At 33.7% G+C, this 25,298-nt stretch overlaps 1 protein-coding gene across 1 annotated transcript in view; it reads right to left on the reverse strand.

The window, feature by feature from the left end:
• The window catches only part of LOC118188744 (nose resistant to fluoxetine protein 6-like), a 99,379-nt gene extending 76,683 nt beyond the window's left edge, over positions 1–22,696 (reverse strand). The window contains exon 1 of the mRNA XM_085822230.1: positions 20,917–22,696. Coding sequence (XP_085678356.1) covers positions 20,917–21,244 — 328 coding nt within the window. The 5' untranslated portion in view covers positions 21,245–22,696. The remainder of the gene's footprint in view (positions 1–20,916) is intronic.
• Between the last annotated feature and the right edge of the window lie 2,602 nt (positions 22,697–25,298).

Below are 25,298 nucleotides of genomic sequence, written 5' to 3' on the forward strand. Positions count from 1 at the left end.
CTTTTTTTCACAGGGCGAGAAGCATATACGTATATTCATGCAGATTCCTCATTATTTAATTTCTATAAAAGTAGTAGAGGATGACAATGTTTCCTGGGAGCAATTTGAAAAGCGATTCAGACATCTAACGTGATACGCTGTCAAATCCCATTTCCAGACTAATAGTTGATTTGGGTTAACGCCCCTCTGGACTACTTAAACTTATAGTACTGTTTTATATAATTATCTTCGTTGAATATAGACGTATACAGATACATTTAACAGAGCCGTGCTAAAATATGTTTTCACCTGAGGCAAAAAGCTAACTGCGCGCCTCTCTCTCTCTCTGTATATATATATATATATATATATATAATCTTAAAATTCACTTAGTTAAAAAACAAGTTATTCTAATACTTGCGCAATAGCTGCAAAGTAAGATAATAATAATTTATTTACTAAAGAAAAAAGTAACTGTATTAAATCTAAATATCTTAATATATTTTTTCACCTGAGCCAAAAAGGTAAATGCGCGCCCGCCCATCTCTCTCTCTCTCTCTCTCTCTCTATATATATATATATATATATATAAATAGCTATATTTGTATTAAACAAAAGTAACTGTATTAAATCAAAATATAATAATTCTTAAAAATTCTTATAGCATAATTATACCATAGTTCTTAAAATATTTTTTAATCGTAGTTTTATAAATTCAAAAAAATAATGTAGTCAATTATTTATAACTCTCAAATGAAAATGTTAAAAAATTCTTTTTTTGATAAGTATAAGAAATAGCATCGAAATGTACATTGCATTAATTTCCAGGTTTTCTTGAAATTCTTTCTACGTTTTCTTAATTAAAGTGTGAGAAAGGCTATTTCTCCTAATAATAACTTACAAATTTAAAGACATTGTAAGGTTTATCCTAAGTTTTTAACAGTTATATTTAGTCAAGGCTGCTTTCCTGTCCCTCTTAACTTCAGCTTACAATTTCCTAACAGAATGTGTTTTTTGAATCGCGGTTAATGCAAATGAATGAGAGCGGTATTTAAGTCGGAGTTCCACTGACTTCTTTAGAGAGCCAGAGATTCTAACTAGCGCGCGTTTGCCGTTTGGCTACACTCTCTCTAAGCTCTCTACGCTCGGCCGTATCTCAGGCCCTTGAGAGCTTCTCCAGCTTAGTCGATATTTAGGGACAACTACTTAGAAATCCTGATAGCTTCGGCTACTTTAGTTAAGCATTAGTTAATTTTATTTCTTATTGCTTTGCTGTACGCTCTGAGAAAGGAGCCACCTGTGAAGTTCTTATTTTGAGAAATAAAGGGTAATTGACCCCTTTTTGAGCTTTACGTTTCTGTTTCTGAACTAAAGCGATTATTCGCTTACCTGTTCACAAAGTTCCTACACACTTAGCTGTTAAGTTGCAACCGCACAACATAATTAAAGTAATTTTCGAATTCGTATAGCCAATTTGGCGCCCCTTCTAGTGACTCACATTCCTCACCCTTATCCCGACTCTGACATTTAATTTGATTGCATATATCGGCACTTATTTGAATCTGGTGGAAACATACCTAGGCACGGCTGTGTTTGTCGGCATGACTAAATTTGCAACTTTTATCAAAATGCTAAAAAGAAATACCATTCTGACTCAAAATAAGACGCAAAAAGCCTGCACATAAAGAAAAACTGAAAATTTGTCTGAGCAGGGCTATTACTCTAAATAAATTTGTTTTGAAAAGCTTTCTGTAACTAAACAGGTTTTCTTAATTTTCATAGTAAACACGACCATTTTGGAATTCCTCATTTTCCGTACAAGTTTTGCTTTAATAACACAAGCAATCGAAGGAGTTCAGTGAGTAATTTCACACACTGACACATGATTAAGATATAATTATTTGACTCTGTATTTAAGACGAAAGAAAGTTAAGATAGAATAAAACAGAAAAAATTTAAATTTAAAAAAAAAAAAAAACCGAAGAATTATCTGTCTCGTTTCCTGCTTCGTCATGTAAGTGACTGGTATTCTTATGTTCTCTGTTTAGGATGTTTTGAAACTTTCTACATTCCTAATTTAATTTCATTAATCTTAATTTTTTCCTCTTTCTTTCTACTTGATTTATTTAATTTGCAATGTTTAGATGACCAGGTGATCATTAAATATCAATTTTTGTGATTATTCTTAAAAACGTTTTCTTTGTGTTTCTGTCAGCAGATTTTTTTAATTACAAAGGCACATGATTATGCATCATTGGCCTCCATGCATCAAAGACGCATGAGATTGGAGCATGAAAAAAATAAAAAAATAGAATTTGAAAAAGAAAAAAATCTGAAAGCTTTCAGATTTTATATTACGCCCAAAGGGACGTTGATTTAACTTTTTGTGTATTACCTTTATTTATCAAATATCATGTTCTTCATGTTTGAACCTCATAAAAACAACTCAACAGCAGTATCATAAAATATTTAAAAACAGTATATCTTTAGAATTTCCGATAGAATGTTTCTTGCGCTAGAGATAAAAAATGCTTTTTTCCGTACAGTGTTGTCATTTTTCGCTTTGAAATGGGTTGAATTTGTTAGTAACAAAAGTTTTACAAAATATGACATAGATAATAAAACAAATTCCAAATTTGGGCTTCGAGACGCCTGTATTCGACGGGAGGATTACGTTTTTCAGAACTGGATGTCTATGGGTATCGTTGTTTCTTCACAGTGCGAGAAACATATACACATTCCTGCAGATTCTTCATTATTTAATTTCTTTAAATACGAGGGTTGGGGCAAAAGTCATGGCAACTATTTTTTTCTTGTAGACATGTGAACGGATCACAAAACGTATATGTGTCGTGTGGAAGTTCTGCAGGCATAGTGTGTATGCAGAACAACAGATGGCTCTGTGATAGCTCGCTGTGTGGTAGCGAGGCCTCTGAAATCAGTCAGTTGATGAGTGTCGTGCGAGATGGAAGTAACCCATGTTGAGCAGCGCGCTTACATCAAAATAGCCGTTCTCCGAGGGAGAAATGCGATAGAATGTCACAGTGAATTAGTAGAAGCCCTTGGGAATAATGCCCTACCATATCGTACGAGGGTTGTTGTGGTACGAGGTATCGTACGAGGTACGAGGCACGGTGGGTAGGAAAGTTTTAGCAAGGACGTGTGTCGGAGCAACGTTCGGGACGACCGGTGAGTGTGCGGACCGACTTGGCACATGCCGTCATCGAGCACCTCATGGATGAAGACAGACGATGGACATTACTGGAATTAGAGAGGGCAAGTGGCATCAAGAAACGCACCGCCCACAGGATATTGCGTAATGAGCTACAGCTACGCAAAATCGCTTCGCTGTGGGTATCGCATGCACTGACGGAAGTTCAAAGGTGAGTGCGCTATATGCAATATGCTCCGACCACTTTGCACACTGGCAACAGGACGGCAATCAATTCTTGTCACGAATAATCGCCATCTATGAATTTTGGGCCAGGGCATACGAACCAAAACTGAAACGTTAGTCCGCGGAGTGGCGACATCCTGGATCACCAAGGCAGCAGAATGTCCGTCAGAATCCTTCCCCAGTCAAATTGATGTTGATCATCGCGTATGACGTCAGGGGTGTCATTGTTTGCCACTTTGTTCCTCATGGCAGAACAGTGACCGCACAGTACTACAAGGACTTCCTGGTGCGACAGGTACGTTCGGGATAAACGTCCGGATCTTGTGGACAGTGCAATAATTCTGCACGACAATGCAAGACCACATAAAGGAGAGTGTGTACGGCAGCTACTCCGACGTTGGGGAGGGGAAGAATTGGAGCACCCAACCATACTCTCCTGACCTTTCGCTCTGTGATTTTGATCTCATTCCCCAGATTAAGGAACCAATACGTGGCAGGCGGTTTGCAACACAAGAGGGCATTGCTAATGCTGTGCGCCAACAGATGACCCGATTCACACATGGTGCGGCAAATGCTGAGGCTGGTGGTATTCAGCGCCTCACACATCGTTGGCAGCGTGAGGTGACAGTAGCAGGGTATTACGGTCTTTAGACCCAGATTTGTCATGTCAACTTTATGTGTATTGTGTTATCATTCTTTTGCACGGTGAAGGCCATATTGCCCTGTATACTACCGTAATAAAATAGTGTGTTACGATATTTCAGTGCTATTCATTGTCCACACATGTAGTTAAGACCTTGTCCTTTCGTCTGCATATGTCACATTTTCCAACCGGACTGGTATCTTCAAGAAAAAAATAGTTGCCATGACTTTTGCCCCAGCCTACGCATAATGCATGGCTATAATATTTGGTGACAACAGTTTGAAACATAAAACGCCGCTTTTAGTGAATCAACGCAAAATGCCAAAACGAAATTAAGAACCCTTCTTAGAAAATGGACCCTTTGGGCTAACAAACCAGTAATTAAAATAACAATAATTACATCAAAACTGGAAAATGGGGGAAAAACGTTTCAGTCGCTAGATGTCAACTGCTTCAATTATCTACTCCACTAATGTCGATTGTATAGGATTTCTTCCTTCAAGGAGGAATATTTTCGCAAAGGATTCTATGTTCATCTCAAAATTCTGCTTGCACAAAGTCTACCAATGCGATGTAGATGTTTCGCGAGACAATCATATCTGTTCTTCAGATCGTAAGCCGGAACTGCGATAGGTGTGGGAGAGTCCGGATATTGTTTTCGTCGATGTAAAAGGTACCCCACTATTGTTTGATTGCAAAATTTCAGTTCCTTTTTAGCTATTAGTTTATCAGCCCATTCATTGCCGGGTTTTTCGACTAGAGTCGAGATTTATCTTAGAAGTAGGTGGGGACAATACATTTAGTAAACAAGTAGCAATCTAACGCTCTACAGAAACATATTTAGGTCCTAAGGATGCGCTTAAAAAATGTCTTATAAAGTTCTATTAAACAAAATCTAATGTTAAACTTCTTTAAATTTCTTTAGAATTGAGGTCCAATTCCATATAAACTAGTCTGATCTTCTATAAAATCTGCACTATAGTAAAATCTGTACGCGTCTGTTTGTTTGTTCTTTGCGGCATTCTCCTCCGGAACGGCGGGGAGTTGAGTTTCGATAGAGGTATCCCCGGATTCCAAAAATTCGTGGGAAGCCATTTCGACCATTCTCATCTTTGCACGACTTTAATCAGACAAGGCATTAATTAAAAATTCTGAAAACGCTCATTTTTGTGATGATTTTTCCGAAGGGCAACAGTCAAGAACGCTGGAGATAAAAATCTGCTTTATTTCGGAAAATGTAGCCACTGCTCGCTTTCAAATTGTAGAGTTTGTTAATAAAAAAATTTGTATGTTTTACAAAATAGGAAATAAAAATAGCAGTGAAAAACATTTAATATAGTATTCGGGGATTCCAAAAAATTCCTGGGAAGCGATTTAGATTTCGACTACTCTCATTTTCGTACGACTTTAATCAGACAAGGTATTAAAAACTCCGAAAACACTAATTTTCGCAGTGGCAACAGTCTCGCGTGCTGGAGGTAAAAATGTTTTATTTCGAAAAGTGTTGCTGCGGAACATAATATTTGGTGGTACACAGCGAGGAAAAAATAAAAAAAGGACTGTTGTAAATATCTCCTGTTCTACTCAGCCGATTGGCGAAATTCGAAGTGCGTTTTTCATGTCTCGAAAGCGCGACTTAGGATATGTATTAGATCTATATTATTATTATTATAAGGGCAAAGCCCCGATCCTGATCCGGCACAAGCCGGCTGTATGATCAAAAAATGGGACTGGCTAGGAAAACAAATATAAAAGAAAAACATATAAAGTTCAAAATTTAAAATTTATATATTATCCAAAATTATATTTATATATAGCATTGTTCTAATATAGGTATTTTGACACAAAATCGGACTTTTCCTGAAATGACATGCCAATCATTTTTTCATTTTCCGATTCTACGACTCAAATTACACCTAAATATTAAATTTTGTAAAATTTCTTTAAAATTTATGTAGAAATTTAAAACTTTATCTTGGTGCATTTCTTCAGTTTGCGCCAAGGATAATTCACTTGGCCAACTTCTTAATTTACAGAAATCTATTTTCTTTCCATAAAGTGCGTAAACCACATTGGGCGTTATTATCGATTTTAACGAATATGCCAAATTTCCAGACACGCCAATACGTAAATTCATGTATAGCTTAGGAAATTTAGAATAAAAAACTCCAATTTCTTGCAGGTGTGTCTAGAAACATATTTACTTTAAGATGTATTACTTAAGATAACACAAACCGTTTTTCGAACAATTTATAAAAATATTTAAACACAAATTTTAAAAACAAAACATTAAAAAAATGTGCGAATTATATTTGGATTAAGCCGAAACTTCGAATTCTTGAAGGAATTAAGTAAGTTTAATAAAGAAGGAGATATTGATAAATATATATCAAATTCAATTTACACGGAGGAGCTAAAATTTTAAGAGCTAATTTTTTAAAAACGACTCGTGCGATTTTTATGAAACTTGGTTGGCATAATTTGAGCGATAGAATCGAAATATGGAAAAACATTGGCATGTTAATTCAGAAAAAGTTCGATTTTGTGTCAAAGTACCTATATTATAACAACGCTTTATATAAATCTAATGTATATCCTAAGTCGCGCTTTCGAGACATGACAAGTTGAATTTCGTCAGTAGGCCCAGTAGAAAAGAGAGATAAGTACTGTATAATTTTAGACATAGATTTTACAGACTTACCCATAGAGATTATTAGCTCAAAAAGGATGTTTGTCCCAAATGGTACGTTCGTTTCGAAACGAAATTTTGTGTTGAATCAGTATAAACGGCGTTTTACTTTTCAAACTGTTGCCACCAAATATTATTGCTAGGTACTATATTTACAGAAACTGAACAATGAAGAACCTGCATGAATGTATGTATGCTTCTCGTACTGCGAAAAAACAGCGGCATCTAGAGCTATTCAGTTTTGAATAACGAAGTTCTCCAGCTGAACATGGGTACCTGTAAGTCCGAATTTTGAATTTGCTTTATTATCGATTTCCTATTTAATTTAACATACTCAACGATTTCAAAACGAGCAATGGCCTCACTGCATGGAAACAACGTTTTTATCTCCAGCGCGAAAAACAGTGTATCGGAAATTTTAGAGCAGATATCTTGTTTTTGAATATTTTGGGATTTTTGTGGTGTAACGATAGCACACTCGGCGCGGAATCGAGAGGTCCTGGTTCGAATTCCGGTCAGGGCAATTCTCATTTTTCATGTCTCCTGCTTCTTCGTGATGTTACTAACTTATAATTCACTGGCAGCTTCGCTGCCAACTTTCGTCTGGCTTTTAAATGTACCGGGAAAATGGCTGAAGGGAACACCAAACGTTAAATTTGAAACCTGCTTAGAATTTTACTCTGCAGAACAACTTCATAAAAAAAAGTTATTACGTATAACAAAATTACAATGAAATAAGCAATATCCCTTAATACAAATATTAATTACCCTAATAAATAAATTAACCAACTTTCCTTCGCAAAATCTTAAGAAATCAAATGGCATAAAGGAGATTAAGGACTTTGTTTCCTAAAAAAATCACTCAAAACTTTTCAATATCTTAAAGACAGTGAAATGAGCAATAAATAAATAAAAGAATACAAAAAAAAACAAAAAATTCTGAAAAGCAAAGTATAATTAATGATATTTTATCTTATATTTTCAAGAGGAAAAAATACAGTGAAATGAGCTATATCCCTTAATACAAATATTAATTATCCCAATAAAAAATTAACCAACTTTCCGTTGAAGAAAACAAATCATGTAAAACTTTTCAATATCTTACAAATAGTGAAATAAGCAAAAACTAACATGAAAGAAACTCAAAACAAAAAATTCCGCTCAGAATTTTACTCTCCAGAACAACTTTATCAAAAAAAAAATCAATAAAAATGTATTATATATATAACAAAATGACAATGAAATATGCCAATCTCTTAAAAACAGTGACTTAAGGAAATACGATGAAAAATTGTTTCCAAACCAATATTTCTAAAAGAAAGAAACTATTCAAAATGATGCGATTTCATCAAAAATCTATCAACAATAATAAGAAAGGAAAATTGTTGCCAAAATCACATTTTTAAAGATGTGAGATGTGAGAAGTATACTCGGAAGCTTCATTTAAATTTAAAAAAAAAATACAAAATATTATCATTTTTCCAAAATTCTTTTTGTAAAAGCAGTCGCAAGGATGAAAGTTTAACGTGTCCAAAAATCAATGAAAAATAAACTGTACACTTTTAAAAATAAACTTTTTTACAAAAAATCCCGTCGAAAAGGTGTTAAGCTCACTTTGTTAAATAAATTCGTATTTAATCGATTTATTGAAACACGAAATTTATTTTAAGTTCGTAAAATAGTTAAGTGCCTACGTTTCATGACGATGTGAAAATGGAATGTGTGGAGTAAAATCTCGCTTTCCTATAGCCCATTATGTCTCAAAATGACGCGATTTCGTCACAATAATATAAAATAAAAAAAATTCGAATTCGAATTTCGAAAACTCGCTTCGAGGTGCACTGGCTCTTGTCTAGATGCACCTATGTACACTGCTAAAAAAAAAAAAAAGAAAAAAAAGAAAAAAATCGGACAGTTCTATATCTCCCGTTCTACTGGTCCGATTCACGAAATTCAAATTGCGTTCATGTCTCGAAAGCGCGACTAGCGAAAGGATATATATTAGATTTATATATAGCTCTACTGTAATATAGTTATTTTGTAATAACATATTCTGTAATATAGTTATTTATATACAGAAAATCGGACTTTTTCTGAAATAACATACAAATTTTTTTACATATTTCGATTCTATACGACTCAAATTATGCCTAAATAAATTTTGTAAAATTTGGTGCGAAATTTACGGAGAAATTCCACAATTTATGTTGACGCTTTTTATTCAGTTTGCGCCAAAATTCTTTCACTTGGCGAACTTCTTAATATGTGGCAACCAACCTATTTCATTTCCATTTTTACATAGTGCGTAAGAGGAAAAAAAGACCCAATCGTTCCTTATACTTTTAATTATAATTGTTATAAATTTTAAGCATTTTTTTCTTTTAAGAATTTCATTTTAATTGTTTAAGTTGCATGGTTTCTTTCGAATAGCTGTTTTAAAAATTTCTATTTACTCATTCGAACTGCGTAGTTTAAATCAAAATTGCATCGTTTATTTTTTTTTTTTTTTCAAATAGTTTTCTTTACCATATTTTTAGTCATAGTTACTATTTTAGGTAATTTTTAAATTTTTAGACTTTTATTTTAATTGTTAGTGTTGCATAGTCTCTTCAGATAATTATTTTAATATTTTCTATTTATTCATTCTAACTGAGCATTTTAAATATATTTATTAATATAAATTTTCCAGAATTTGATTTTATTTATTTAAATTGCGTTTCTTTCGGAAGAATACTTTGTAACCCAGACAACGATGCGTTTGAAAACTGCATATATTAAAAGAGAAAATACAGTACAGTTAACACGCCTTTCAATGTTCCGTTCAGAAAAGATATATATTGTTACGTTTTTCTTTCTTCTGATACCAGTTGTTGAGTTATTTTCTTCCTTCACGTTCGTACGGGGTTAGTAGATTTGGAGTGAATAACGACGAAACTGGATGAAGTATCGAAACACACTTTATTTAGCTAATATTAATCAGGACAGCTCCAATGACACTTTTTACAGTCGTCGAAAATCTACTATAAACACCATGGAACAATCAGCGGCACAGCCTTCACACTGTCAGGCAATAACGGTGGAGACAGCCTCCTGCAAAGCACCCGATTCTGCTCTCCGGAGTACAGCTCCCGACTTTGCTTGGTCGTTCTCGGAACTCCACGTACTCTTGAGACTCTCCACGCTACAACTTGTGATGCACTCGACGACACACAGAGCACAGCTCCTGACTTCTTCGGTTCAGTCGTTCCCGGAGCTCAACAGGCTCTCTCGACGATGCACTAACCGCGATAGATTACGAGACTCTTTCGGTGAACTCGACGACCCACTCGGCACTCGTTGCCCGCCTGTCAACTCGATCGACTCAGGGATTGACTCGCTAGACGAGACACACTCTCGATACCAACCGACTCTCCGCATACCAGCAGGGTTTATATAGGTTTTGACTGGTGTTCGAGAACACTCTGGGCTAAACCGGTAAGAAATCGTTCCAGAAGGTTCTCCAACCGTCCATGGTATATCGCCACTTTTGTCGCCAGATATCTTCAAATGTGCGATTTCTTGCCAAATGTGGCAACCATGCGCTTTATTGCTATTGTATGGCAACCCTAAAACTGCTTTGCGGTGAAGCCATCCAACCGCCTATACACTTCGTAACACTGGCCCCTCCCAAGGGCTGCACGTCCCGGGCAGTACAACCCTTGGTCTGAAGCATAATTCGATACAAACAATAGGTTCTAAAACAAACAAATAACATAACTAAAGAAGCAAATATTTACACTATATACAAGTTAGATACACAAATTAAATACATAACAATTTTAAATTATATACATTAAAGTTCAGAATGAATTGCAGTCTCAGTCTATTTAGAATATACCTGGGTCAAATACTTTTCCACTGTAGTTCTCAGATGCATTTCTGTTTTTCATATCACAGTATGAAGATTCAGTCCTTTCAGACTTCACCCACAGGAAAATCTAAAGCAATTCGTTCACCACTCTGTAGATCATTCGCAGCATGCGTATAGTTCACCTCGGTATCATTAGCAGATGGTAGATGCTTATTTACCTCTATTTCCTGAAAAACAGTTCAGATGTTTGCACAAGGGTCATGAATAGAATCCGATCCTTTACAAGCAGAAGTATCCGCGTTTGGAATCAAGTCCTTGTCTGCAAAACCTGCACTATGAGGCACACACATAGTTTGCAACGTGGGTGAATATTCTTGCAATACTGGAGCACACTGCTTAAGCTGCACATCAACTTCTGTCATCTCTGCATCACATGCATTTTCAGATGGTTCAATACTTTCGAACTGCGACTTCATAACTTCACTATCAGTTTTGACGAACTCAACAATCGCATTATCACTTTCTTCCACTTCAGGCACTTGAGAATCAAAATCTACTTTCCGTCTCTTATTTCTTCATGTTTTCGTTCTTTATCTTTAATCCCGTTAGTTGTTTCATCTTTCATTTCTGGAACTTTCTCTTCCCCCCCCAGGCAGTTCGCTAGCTACTACTTTCATTTCTTCATCCTTGGATTCTCCAGATGCCACTGCTGTCATTTTCACATCTTCTTTTATGGCTCCACTTTCAGCTGTTGGAGTTGCTCTCGCACCTTTTCTCGGCCGACATTTATTTCTTCTTCCCCGGCTTTCTTATCTTCCAGTCCCACTTTCATCTCTTTATATCCAGCTTTTATCTCATCATATCCGGCTTCCATCTTTTCTTGGAATACAGCAAAGGCAGTCATGAGCTGTGTTACTAGTTCTTCCATTGCTCTTGTCACTGGCATTCACCCGCAAACCCCACTCCTGACACCAGTTGTTACGTTTTTCTTCTGATTCTTCTGACACCAGTTGTTGCGTTATTTTCTTCCTTCACGTTCGTACGGGATTTGTGTGGATTTGGAGTGAATAACGACGACACTTTATGAAGTATCGAAACACACTTTATTTAACCAATATTGTCAGGACAGCCCCAAAACACGTTTTACAGTCGTCAATGAACTACTATAAACACGCTGACACGATCAGCGACACAGCCTTCAGGTTATCAGGCTATCACGGTGGACATAGCTTTGCCGCAAAGCACCAGAGTACAGCTTTCGTCTCTCCTTGGTCGTTCTTGGAACTTCACGTACTCTCGAAACTTTCCACGTGATGCACTCGACGATACACAAGAGTATAGCTCTCGACTCAGCCCATTCTAAGACAAAACTCGACGATGCACTAATTCGCGATGCACTAAAAGACTCTCTCGATGCACTCGACGACCAACTCGGCGCTAGACTTCGAGACACTCGCTCAATGACTATCAGCTCGCTAGACAAGGCACACACACACTAACTGACTGCGGACCAGCAGCGTTTATATAGCTTTTGACTGGTGTTCGAGGACATTCTGGACTAAACCGGTAAGAATTCGTTCCAGAAGGCTCTCCAACAGTCCATGGTATATCGCCAATTTTGTCACCAAATGGGCGATTTCTCGCCAAATGTGGTAACTCTGCCCTCCTTTGATATTTTATGGCAACCCTAAAACTGCTTTGCGGGGAAGCCATCCCACCGCGCCTATTTACCGCGCCGTATATTTCGTAACAATATAAATAAGAGAGATCTATAAGAGACATTTTAACTTAGGATGACTTGCATGCACTGCTTTAAACAGTTTTATCATTGTGCCCATTGCTTTACACAATTTTATCCTGCATTTGGTTTCTTAAAATGTTATTCATATTTTAGTCAACTATTTTATTTTTGAAATCGCAAGAATCAAATATCATAAGATTAAAAAGTTTTAAATTTAAAAAAATACAAATACTAAATTTTATGCAAAAATTTATTTTTTCTTCTCTTTTTCTTCAGGCATTTTGCTTCCTTCCTTCTTGCTCTTTTTCTTAAGGCATTCTGCAAGTATATTAAAAAGTATCCAACTTTTCGAAACATCTTGGTATTTCTGACAATCATTTTAAATAAAGTTATCGCCTTCCATTTCATAAAGGCCCACAAACGGCCGAGCAGTAAAGTCGCTGAACACTGGTAGTTCACTCCGGGATTTGAATTTCGATAAGCAGGCTGGTTGCATGGGTGCTTTCGTGGATTTTCTCATGTGAAACGTGTATGCCAGCTGGTTTCCCTTAGAAATTTCTTCACGAAGGCATCCTTCCTTTTAGGTAGATAGCCCCTGCTTTGTCGTAAATTAATAATCCAATTCAATCCATTTCATCAGTATTTGTTCAGAGCCTTTATCAGTCTTTAGAGGCTAAGCATTTTGAAGGTATGAGCTGAAGGGAAAGACTAGTTTCATCAAGAGGTTTTGGTTTATTTAATAAAAAGACAAAGCACACTAGGACTATCTGCCTAAAGGGAGGGATGCCTTCGTGGAGGACTTTCTAAGGGAAACTGGTTCCTATACACGTTACACATGGGAAAAACCACGAAAACGCCCATGCGGCCAGCCCGTTCGCAGGATTGGAACCTCGGACCGAAATACTAGTGTTCAGCGACTTTATCGCTCGACCGCTGTTTCATCAGGAGGAAAAAAAACGTCTTTAGGTAACAGCGACATACATCACTGGATAAACTCTTGAATCGTCAAATAATTCAACTGAGAAATCATGGGATTCTCCGTTTATGATACCATATAATGTTCTATAACGTAATTTAAATTTATACAACCATATAGTCTAAAACCAGTCGCTCTTCACTTTAATCTGCAATGATATCGTTTTTGTCTTTTCTGTTAACACAAGCTCAATTGATGGTATTTTCTGGTGTACACATTCAAGTGTTTTCTCTTTGAACACCTACATTCTTTGAAGTATCCTGAAAGTATTTCAAAAGCGTTCAACTTTTTGAAACATCTTGGTATGTCTGACAACCAAATTTCCTTTCAAATGTTTGCTTACTTTTCTCCCTAATTTTTCTCTTTCCTTCTACAGTTATTTTCAGTGCTCACACAAGAAAATTAAGATTTTTCGATAGCTAGACTTCCATAAATTTTGTATTCTTGTCAATTTTTTTTTTAAATATCAGTTGCATGAATTGCGTTTCAGCTGGAGACAGCTTTTCATTTTCTAGTCATTTTAACTATAAATAAAGTTTAAAGCGAAGTCCAAAGAATGAATATTTTAATCAAAAGACTTTTTGCTAAATGACAAAGAAATAAAACTGTCCAGCAGTGTTTCTTCTGTACCACCGAATGACCCGATTCTTATATCAACTAAAACAGTCAAAATTATATTAAAGATAATGCCTTTTTATACAATCTATAACGTGAGAGAAAAATTAGCTTCTTAAAATATTCTTTCTAAGAGGATTAATATGAAAATTTATATTTATATATATTTTTTTAAAGCTGGGACTTAACACAAACTGTCAAATTTTTAAAGTTTAATTTACGTGGTGGTTATAATTGAAGTTCCACTTTGAAATGGTCATAAAAAGAAAACTACCGGACCAAATGTTATAACCCTTGGGAATCGTGTAAAGGAGGTTATGGGAATTTATATTGCAGCGGGAAAAAAAAGATTTCAGAAGTTCGAAAACTCACTACCAGGAGAAAAATGGTGCTGTATGCAATATTGTTAAATGAAATAAGACATGAAAACATCGGTTTAAAATATGTTTAATCGTTTCCGAAACGTGTTACAAAGCATGTTCAAAGTAGCGTCCAGCATTTTCCGAAAGCAAGTTAAATTCTGTTACTGCATTCTCAACAGCAGCTTTTAGCATATCAGGAGGAATTTTATGGACATGTCGGTGTATCACATTTTTCATTTCTGCCGAATTGTTTATATTATCACCATAAACAGTGCTTTTGAGATAAGCCCATAGCGAAAAGTCACAGAGTCTGCTGGGAAGAGGAAAAGTGTCGGCCTATAAGACGTTTCATTCATGAAATGTTGCCTAAGTGACTGTGCGACATATGTGAGGTGGGGCCCAGCCCTGCATAAAAATCTTAGTATCTAAAATGCCACGTTACTGCAGTTCATGTATCACGAAACATTTTAACATTGACTCTAAGCGAGCTGCAATCACAGTGGTTGACTGCTCTTCAGAGAAACATAGTTCAGTTATGAAACTAGCTTTCCACACCGATAAAAAAAAATCGATTAAAAGCGTTTTGAATCAGTATCTTCATGTTTTAGGGACGAATTCAGGCTTCAAAAATTACAAATTAGCGATCTGTAAGAAAACGATTTCCAGATTGTACGGACTTGTGCAAGTGATTTGCGATCTCACATTTTCTAATCGCTAATTCGTGGTTTTCACGGACGAATTTCTCCCTTACACGGATGGCGCACTCAACGTTTATCGAATTTAACGCCTTTAAATGGTAATTTTCTTACTTCAAAGTTTCTTAAGGGTATACAACATATTAAACCCGTGTAACTAAAAGCTATGTTAGATTCCGATTTATATTTCGTTTAACAATATTGCATACAGCGCCATTTGCCTCCTGGTGGTAAGGTTACGATTTTTTTTTTTTTTTTTTTTTTTTTTTTTTTCGCGGAAAATAAATTCATGACCTCCTTTACACGATTACCAAGTTTGATAACATTTGATACAGTAGTTTTTCTTTTATGACCGTTTCAAAGTGGAACTTTAATTATAACCGCCCTGTGTATTATTAAATTTTAATTTGAAGCTATGCGTCATATGTGTACCACGCGTACGATTTTCGCTTTTATGGAAAAAATAAGCCATCCAAACAAATATACTTAGGGTAATGGACCGAAACTGAAAAAATTTCCATTATCTCCGAAAATAAACTCTTGAAACTTCGACCTTGAATTTATTGGATTATCGAAATATTCAATTTGACTTATCTTCTAAGTCCTACTTCCGACAACAATTCCATCAAAAATTCCGAATTACTGAAGTAAAAGGCTTAGTATATATTCACTGTATGTAAATAAAATAAGCAGAGTGTGATAAAAATACATTATAGAATTTACGCTGGTCCAACGTTTTGTCTGAATGCACAACATGTAATGGAAGAGAAGGCTTGTAGAGATCTGTTTTTGACATGCCTCTAAAAGTAGATGTCATACTTCTTTTTTCTATTCAATGTCAAAAACCTTTCCTTTGAAAGGCAACTTTAGTTTTTGGGAAAGTAAAAAATCACAAGAAGACAAATTTGAAGAACATGCAGAATGATTGAGTACACATACTTATTTTCGGAACACAAGCGGTTCTCCGATTGGTTATTGAATAATGGAAAGATGTATTGTAATGCAATACAAAACATTTGGAAAACGTTTTTTGACTGAATAAGGTAAGATTAAAAATCATCTGCTTAATTCACAGCCATTTACAAGTCAACTACTCGGGCAATTGCAGAATCGTTTTGATCCTGAGATTGTAAGACAAACCTAATTTCACTGGATTTAAAAACGTCTTTAATCTTCCGAGAACATTCCTTCTTTAGCTCATATTCCAAGAATATTAAGTGAATACAATTATTGCAAAAGAAATTGAATATTCATTTGCACTACGGCTTGGTAAATTACTAACGAGTTAGAAAAACTTAAATTCTGCTTTTTGAATTTAAGAATACAATATTTTAAATATTTACAAATAAAATATTAAATTGGAAATTAAATTAGAGCCTCACCAGTTGTCTAGCATTTGAAGATTGTTAAATACTAATTGTTTGTTGCGCAGTTTAACCCAGGCTTGCATGGTTGGTTTTCGTAGTTTTCTAGGTTCTCTTTACAAAGGTTCTCTATGAAAGCATCTTAACCAAATAGCTCCCATGTTCTTTTCTATGTTCAAATAACCAACTAACCTAGTTTAAACGCGATTTCCAAGGGAAGTTACTACCAAAACCCGAATACTCATTAAAAATCATGTAGCTTGCCAATCGGGAATAATATGAAAGATACGGCGCCAATAATTGAATTGCTATTACGGTACGCTGTTTCTTAAATTAGATGGTCATTCCTTAATAAAATATAATTGATTTGTAACTTCTACTAGAGCTGACGGTAAGAATTGAAGTGTAAATAAATAATATCGTTTGCAAACTTGATTAATATAAAATTAGAAATATTTGCATAGAAAAATATTTTCATTCAGACAAAACGTTTTTTGAAATATCTGCAATTACTTTATAAGAAGGATTTATTAATAACCGTAATAATTACTTATTATATTACTGATGATTAGAATTCAGTTCTTGACAATTACATTCTAAATTAGAATTTTAAGAATATAATGAAAATACGCTACGCAGAAAAATACATTTTAGGACTGAAAAATTAGTCGATTTTTTATGTTTAAAAACTTAAAAATAAACTTAAACTTAAATTCATTTAATAAGCATCGTACCCTCTTTGGTAATTGAACCTAGAATGTTAGGTGTCGTTTATATAATTATTCTCACCTGTCCACAGAACCTGCTGACTTATCGAGCCATTAAGTAGCTGCAGATCATTTCTACATAACCATTGAACTTCCATTAATTCGGTCTCTAGAGGGTTGTGCATTTATATCATAATTTGACTTTTATAAAAATGATTATTCTAAATCTTATGTTCTATAAAAATATACTGTGCTTTAAAAATATGGATGATAGTATCATCCGCTCTTTCAGTCACTTCATAAGCAACAGCTTGTTTAGAAATAATTTATGCAGTTAATGTCATAAAATATTTTCTTAAAATTCAAATAAACATCAAAGAAAGTTCTCAGTTTCAGACAATTCGATTTAAACGAAGTTAAATTAAAGTAGCAGACGATAAAGCGCCGAAGATAAAAATATACTCTTACAAATATTTTTTAAAACAAGGAAGAAAGAGGGAAATAAAAAAAAACAGTTAAAAATTTGAATAATATCATCTATAATTTAAAAAAATAGCTTTTCATATAGTATTAATAAATATTTATTATGCATCTTTGAGGGGAATAATTTCATATAATTAATTCTCTGTAAAATTTTACTTGAAATTTAAGATTAAAAATAGCTGTGGCAATTCACTTTATCAAAAATCCATAAACTACATTTGGCGTTATTATCGCTCAAAAAAATATGCCAAATTTCCAAAAGCGGAAATATGTAAATTCGTGTATATCTTAGAAACTTTTGTATAAAAAAGTCTAATTTTTTGCAGGTATGCTTAGAAATACACCTACTTTAAGATGATGGTAAAACTTTTATAGGTTATAATTCAAAAAGGTTTTCGAAAAATTTATAAAAATTATTTAAGAATAGAAATTTAAAAACTAAAACACAAAAAATGGGTAAATTTTATTTGGAATGAACCTAAATTTCGAAATGTGAAAGGAAAAATCAAAAACGTTTAATAAAAAAAGAGATATTAATAAGTATTTTCCAAATTCAATTCACATTGAGGAGCTAAAATTTTGAGAGCTAATATTTTAAAAACTATTCGTACGATTTTTACAAAACGTGGCATTCTGGCATAAGTTGAGTCGTAGAATCGAAATATGGAAAAACATTGGTATGTTATTTCAGAAAAAGTCCGATTTTGTGTCAAACTACCTATGTTGGAATAATGTTGTATATAAATCTAATATATATCCTAAGTCGCGCTTTCGAAACATGAAAAACGCAGTTTGAATTTTGCAAATCGGCCCAGTATAACGGGAGATATAGCACTGTCCCATTTTCTTTTTTTTTTGAGCAGTGTACCAAATTTCGTAGCCGTGGATCTATTAGCTTACGCGCAACGCGAACGAAAGACACACTGACACACACACATACAGATTCTCTTGCATTATATGTAGAGATTATCCGGTACGAAAAGCAGTACATTTACAATCAGTTTGCCAAAACCCTTGTCGAATTCTTTCATAATAATTTTTTGAATCAGGCTTTAATGGTATATTTGCAGTTCTTAGAAGTTTTAAGCATTTTTTTTTTCAATTCTAGTTCATTATATGCATCATAATAAATATTTGTCGACCTTAATGTCGGTTTATGGCTAAATATTGTCCATTGGGGCAAATTTTTAACGAAGCTTTAAAGTGAGATAACTGGATTAGTACAAGGATATTACTCGTATAATAGAATTAATAACTAAAATGGCTATGAAAGCTGTCTAAAGGCAAATTCGACGTAAACAAATTAGCAGTGTACAATAATATCATAATGGGATAAAGGTCAGCCCCTTATCTCAGCATTGCGCCATCTCTCGTTGCAAATTTATTTACCTTCAGTAATTAAAATATTAAAGTTCAAAGAAATATTGATTGCGTTTCTGAAACCTTATACCTCAAACTCTGCCAATTGTGCTTCAAGAACTGTTAGAAATGCTTTGCATTTAAAAGACAATATTGGTTTCCGGAACACGGAAGACTTGTAATTTGCCAAGTAGGAAATATCATGATATCTTCAAAATATTGAAAATATTTTGTTGTAAAAAGAAATGTTATTTCGAAAAGATACCGAACGCAATGCGCGTATTTGAGACCTTCGCCCGGTATCGAATGGAAGGATAAAATATCCCATTAACAAGGTTGACGAACGCGTTGTGAAATCTATCGACAAGACCTTGACATCTTCTGAGGAGAAAGTGGTGCATTATAACAATAATCACGTATAGCCACTGGTAATCCAAATCGAAAAAAATCTTTCTCTATGATCATTTAGTTCACCGATTTAGGGCCCTCATTTTTCTCGAGAACTGGATCTGCCTTTTACTATGGAGAGTACAAATTAAAGAAGTTGAAACCATAAAGCAAAACTTTACGAAAACATCTTACAAAATCCTATTAAAAACTATAGGCTTGACGGCCCACTTTCCTAAAAACAAGGTCACAGATCTATAAAATTCTATAAAATTTTAAACTTAGCTTCTGTAATTTATATGTACAGATTATATCTATAGACAGATATTCTGTAGCGGTTTATGCAGAGAGATTCTGTAAAACTTTTTTCAAAGTTTCTAAAGGTCGCAGATAAAGAATTTTATACCATATTTTCGTAAGAAACTAACAAAATTTTAATAGCAACATATCCAGCCCAGTTTATAGAAAAAAATCTGAAAGCTTTCAGATTTTACATTAAGCCGAAAGAGGCGTCTTTTTAAAGTTTTGGGTGTAACCTTTATTTATTAAATATCATATTCTTCGCCGTTAAACCATAAAATTGAATTCAACAGCAATATCGCGAAATCATTTTAAAATAAGCATTTCTTTAGAATTTTCGATACAGTCTCGCGCGCTGGAGATATATTTTATTTTTGGTACAGTGTTACCATTGCTCGCTTTGAAATCGCTGAGTTTGTTAATAAAAAATTCGTTAAAGATTTACAAAATATGAAATAGGTAATAAAACAAATTCCATTAAATATTTCAGTTAATATTATCTAAAATAAGTTGAAGCCTTCTTAAGTCGATGCTGAGAATTATCGAATTTGCTGCTGAAAATTAAATTTACGCAAAGTCGCATAAGATATATTGCATACATGCTAAGAACATTTGAAATAAAACGCATGCATTTGTAATGCATGTTAAGAATATTTTCAATTAATTGAACGTACGTGCACTATTACATGAACAGTGAATTAGCTGTGTATTGTTGATATTAGTCCATTACACTAAAACATTTTTGAGACGATATGTTCACACTGCACACATGCGCACAAAAAAGGGGGGGATAACTTTTTACCTTTCGTTCTACTATGCCGATTGAAGAAATTTAACTTGCGTCTCGAAAACGCGACTTAGGATATCTATTACATTTACATATAGTACTGTTCTAACATAGGTATTTTGATACGAAATAGAAATCTTTCTGAAATAGCATATCACTTTCTTATTTATCATATTTTGATTTTAAGACTCAAGTTATACCAAAGGGGCAAATTTTGTAAAAATCGCGCTAGAAGTTTTCAAAATATTATCTCTCAAAAGTTTAGCTTCTCTATATTGATTGAATTTGGTGTATATTTATTCATATCTCTTTTTCTATTAAACTTACTTGATTCCTTTTTTCACAGTTCAAAATTTGCACATTTTTTTCTGAAATGAACGGTGCACCTTTTTTTCCGTTCCTAAACAATGAAAGGGAATGTAAAATGGGAATAATAAACTATAAAATGGATCAATAAACACTTGTAAAAGTTATATGAAATCGCTTTAAATATTCATAAGAAAAATGAATTGAAAAGTCACAATAATTACTTTTTAATTTTTTTTTAAATATTTAAAATGTTTTAAACTTTTATCAACTTACTTTTAATGGCCCAGACTTTGACGCTTGTCAGTCCAGAAATGTATTTCATAAAAGACCTAACACATTTAGAAGATATAGGCGAATCATTGCTGTATGACATGAGAGTTGGCAACAAATTTTTTACTGCACCTTTGATGAAAGTTTTGAGCCCTTTTTCAAATGCTGCTGTTTGGTTGTCCAGTCTTTCTCTGTACAATTTCATATCAAATTCCTTTTCCTTATGTACTGATACGGGCTTAAAAGTACCATTAGACGGAGGTATATCGTTGCCAGTTACCAAAGATAAACATAGTGAACAAAACAAAAAGAACACCAACTTATCCATCATCTTATAAGTTGTACTGTCTTATGAATACAGTTGAAAATATACCGAATTCCGTTTATATGAATATTTGGAATATGATATTCCAAATATGAATATTTGGAATTTTTTACTTGAGATTCTTTACAACAGAATGATCCTACCGAAGCACAGAATTCAATGAAAGTAAATTATTGAGATAGTATAAAAAAACAGGTTGAAGAAAGAATTCTATGTAAAATCAATTCTGATATTTTAGTATATATGAATTGTTCCATGGATGCTAAAATATCTGATAAAACAATATTCCTATTCGCTATTAAAATATGAACATCAGAAATTTATCGCTGCAAAATTCCAAAAATGCAGACCTATATATCTAACAAAATAATAACAGCAAAATACTTCATTTAATGCTATAAATTTTAATTTTTAATTCAAAGTCTTTTAGTTTCAGGAAGATAATTCGTTCAAAACTGGGGACTGATCCAGTTCTTTAACACTGTTTTACAAAATTGTAAATCATTTGATTTGGAATTAAAGGATGCACAAAGTACTTGAATACCTAATACACTTTTAATACCTAACGATACGTTTTTATCATACGACAGGTATCATAGACGTATGAAAAAATATAAACCACATTAGACAATTTCTAAGAAATTAAATACTTGCACAAAATCTGAAATCATAAGTAAATTTGTTGTTAATTTCCAATTTGTTGTTACAGCAATATAAATAACATACCCATAACTCTTTAGAAATTTCTATTTAGATCTTTGATGTTGATAAAATATCGCATCTAATACTTAAATGCAATAAATTCAAGATAAAAGCAAAATATATCAATCTCGGATTGCAACACAAAATTCTTAATCGAATTCTTAATACAGAAATCGCGCAAATATATATTACTATATTGCATACTCTATCAGTAATACGTAACTATGCATTGCACTGCATTGTTTTAAAAATGCTATTTAACTTATAGAGTATGAAGAAAAATAGCAATAAAATTTTAGTATTAAAGCAATCAAAATGGCACAAAATTTTCAATGATGTTAAACTTCGTTCACTGCCATGAATGACATCTTTCTTTTTCCTATATCATTTATGAAATCTAATCACAGTTATTTTATTGATTTTTAAACACAGAGATATCAAAATGATGTAGAAATTTTCACTAGCACTTAATGGTTTCGAAATTTTACGTCTACCGCAGACAAACCACAGTTTTTTAAATCGAAAGGAAGAGAAACCTAGTTTTATTATAGCCCGTTTTTTATTCTAAACTCAGCAGAATATCCATAACAACGATCAATTATTCATTTCCTTTCAATGGATTGTATAACTAGTCCTTCTGAACCAAAAGCACATCACTCCTTATTAATTCACAGCCTCTGTTTACATTTTACGTTTTCGAAGCGAAACAATGTGAGCACATTTTAACCCTTCTCTCCAAGAGCTCCAAGAGCCAACTGAAGAGATGACAGCCTAAATGTCGTTCAAAATATCGGCATTTCTTCCATCATTAAAGAACTTTATAAAAAAAAATCTAGTTTCTTCAAAGACTTGATCACCTTGAAAAAATGTTCGCTGATATTATTGAGGCCTTTGCAAACCGGTGTTTACCAATATATCCAGCGGCGTTTACCTTACAATAAACCTGTCACATTTGTTTTTTATAACTACTAATTTATTAAATGCATTTTCTGATAACAATTTGTTAAGTTTTGCGAGTTTTATGAGAGAAGTGGCAACAGTTCTAAAGCTTAAAAACTGCACTGTGATCCACAAATTCCAAGTTATGAAATGAATAGCAACTAATCTAAATTCCGGATGGTTGTCTGAAGAAAGGAGACAGCCAGTAACCTTTTTTAAAAACTGGTTTCCTCAAAGAAGCCTTTTCTGCTACATGCATTGACTTATAATTTTAAATGGAAGTTGAGCGAAAAGTTTTATTATAAAAAATAAAGAATTAATTTAAGAAGATAAATTCCCGAATCCAAAAATATATTGAGACATTAGGTTTATTTTTAAAGCAGGAAATATTTAAAAAGTGAAATGCACTAGCCGGGTCTCGACCATGGACCTCTCGAATACGCGCCGAGTCTTGATTTTGCATTATTAATCCAAAACGGCGTTAGCCCGAATAGCTATTAGTCTTGACGTATCACTTTAAATGTCTGAATCACTTTAGAAAGTGTTGCCACCATATGTTATCGCCCTGTATTATATTTAAAGAAATTAAATAATAAGGAATCTTCGTAAATGTACGTATGTTTCTCGCACTGTGAAAAAACAACGGTAACTAGAGCCATCCAGTTTGTTATAACATAGAAGATCTCCACTCGAACATCTGCATCTGAACCAAACTCGAATTTTGAATTTATTTTATTATCTATTTTATTACTTGTAAAATTTTAAAGAAATTTTACCATCAAACTCAATGATTTCAAAGCGAGCAGTGGTGACAGTGTACGGAATACGAGACTGTTTGTCGGAAATTCTAAAGCTATGGGTTTTTAAATACTGTGATTTTGTCGTGGAATCGAACTGTATGTAGGGCAAGTTAGTACGAGGATTATATTTACCGTGTTTACTCGCACAATAGTCGCACCTCCGCTTTAAAGCAGAAAAAAATCGTCAAAATATTTTCCCCACATTAAAGTCGCAGTTACATGTTTGACCTTCATTTAGAAAATAAAAATTTATCGGCTGTTGTCGTCCTATAACTAGTACTCATAATGGATTAATCTATTCTGTCACTCCCGTTGACATTCTCAGTGGTCACTCTACAGTGAGATGAGGAATTGGCTACTTGCCTTTGCCGATATTTTGTTTCGTCGTGAATTTCGTGGTGGTATGTTTGGACACCTTTTTTTACTTCCTTGTACAAAGTAAAAAGGAAGTATTGTAATCGCGAAAAATTTCAGGCAGCATATTTCAACGAAAATATCCATTTTGACCGCTATCGAATGCAATTTAACGATGTTTTTGCGCGATATCTGTACGTAAGGACAGAATAAAATACTCTTTTCCTTCAAAAAAATTATAAAACTGCTTTAAAATTAATTCTGAAGAGAATTCTTCGAGGCGTCTGTACGAACGTATGTACGTTCGTGCGTACGTACGTATCTCGCATAACTCAAAAACGAGTAGCCTCAGAACGTTGAAATTTTGTATATAGGAATGCTATAACATGTAGATGTGCACCTCGTATTTTGGTTGCAATCGGACGCACCAAACGTATATAAATATATTTATATATATATATCCACTCTGTTACCCGGCTCAGTGATCTCAGTTTCTTTACTCTTATATGTTGGTAAATTGTACATTTTTTGCTTTAAAAATGATTGAATTATGTTGTTTTCATCTACCGGTTAAGGATTTTATGCCTTTAGTAAATATGTGTGCAATATTTTTAGAATTATCAGCAATTTTAAAGTTGTTTAATTGCCGCTAAGCCTTTTCTAATGGCGGTCATTGATGTTTACATTTGAAACAGGAGACTAGTGGATTTGTTGCCAATCTAGAGAAACTTAGCTTCGCAATAACGAAGATAACGCCTTCATTTATTATTTAAATCATGCTTAATCCTTCCTGGAACTTTTTCGGGGAAATAAGCGTTTAAAATTTACTTCGCGAGTTTTAATATATATATTTTAAGTTTTTATGTATTTTTACCTTCTCGCGAAGTGAGAACTGAATTAATTGAATGAGAAATACTCAATCGTCTGTGAAAAACTGCTTCTTTTCTGTTTTGTTTGCTTAATTTCTTTTATACATCATTCTAGCTTCATTATAGTATTTGAATAGAACATGTGGCAACGATTAGATAATTCTATTCTTTAAATGATATAAATTTTGTGCATTATGAGTTATAATATGAACGAAATATATAAGTTAACTGTTATATAATTATTGGATTATATAACAGTTAACTTAGTTTCCGTTATAAAATTATTATATAAGTTAACTGTTATATAATTATTAATACTGTTAAGTGAATCTAGCGCCAGAGTGTCGCTATGGTAAACAAATACTAGAGTGAATTTTAAAGAATGCACTTATTCTA

The sequence above is a fragment of the Stegodyphus dumicola genome, chromosome 1 (genome assembly GCF_044657685.1).
Source record: "Stegodyphus dumicola isolate Sdum_Otavi_A_Nest chromosome 1, ASM4465768v1".
NCBI classification, from domain to species: Eukaryota; Metazoa; Arthropoda; class Arachnida; order Araneae; family Eresidae; genus Stegodyphus; species Stegodyphus dumicola.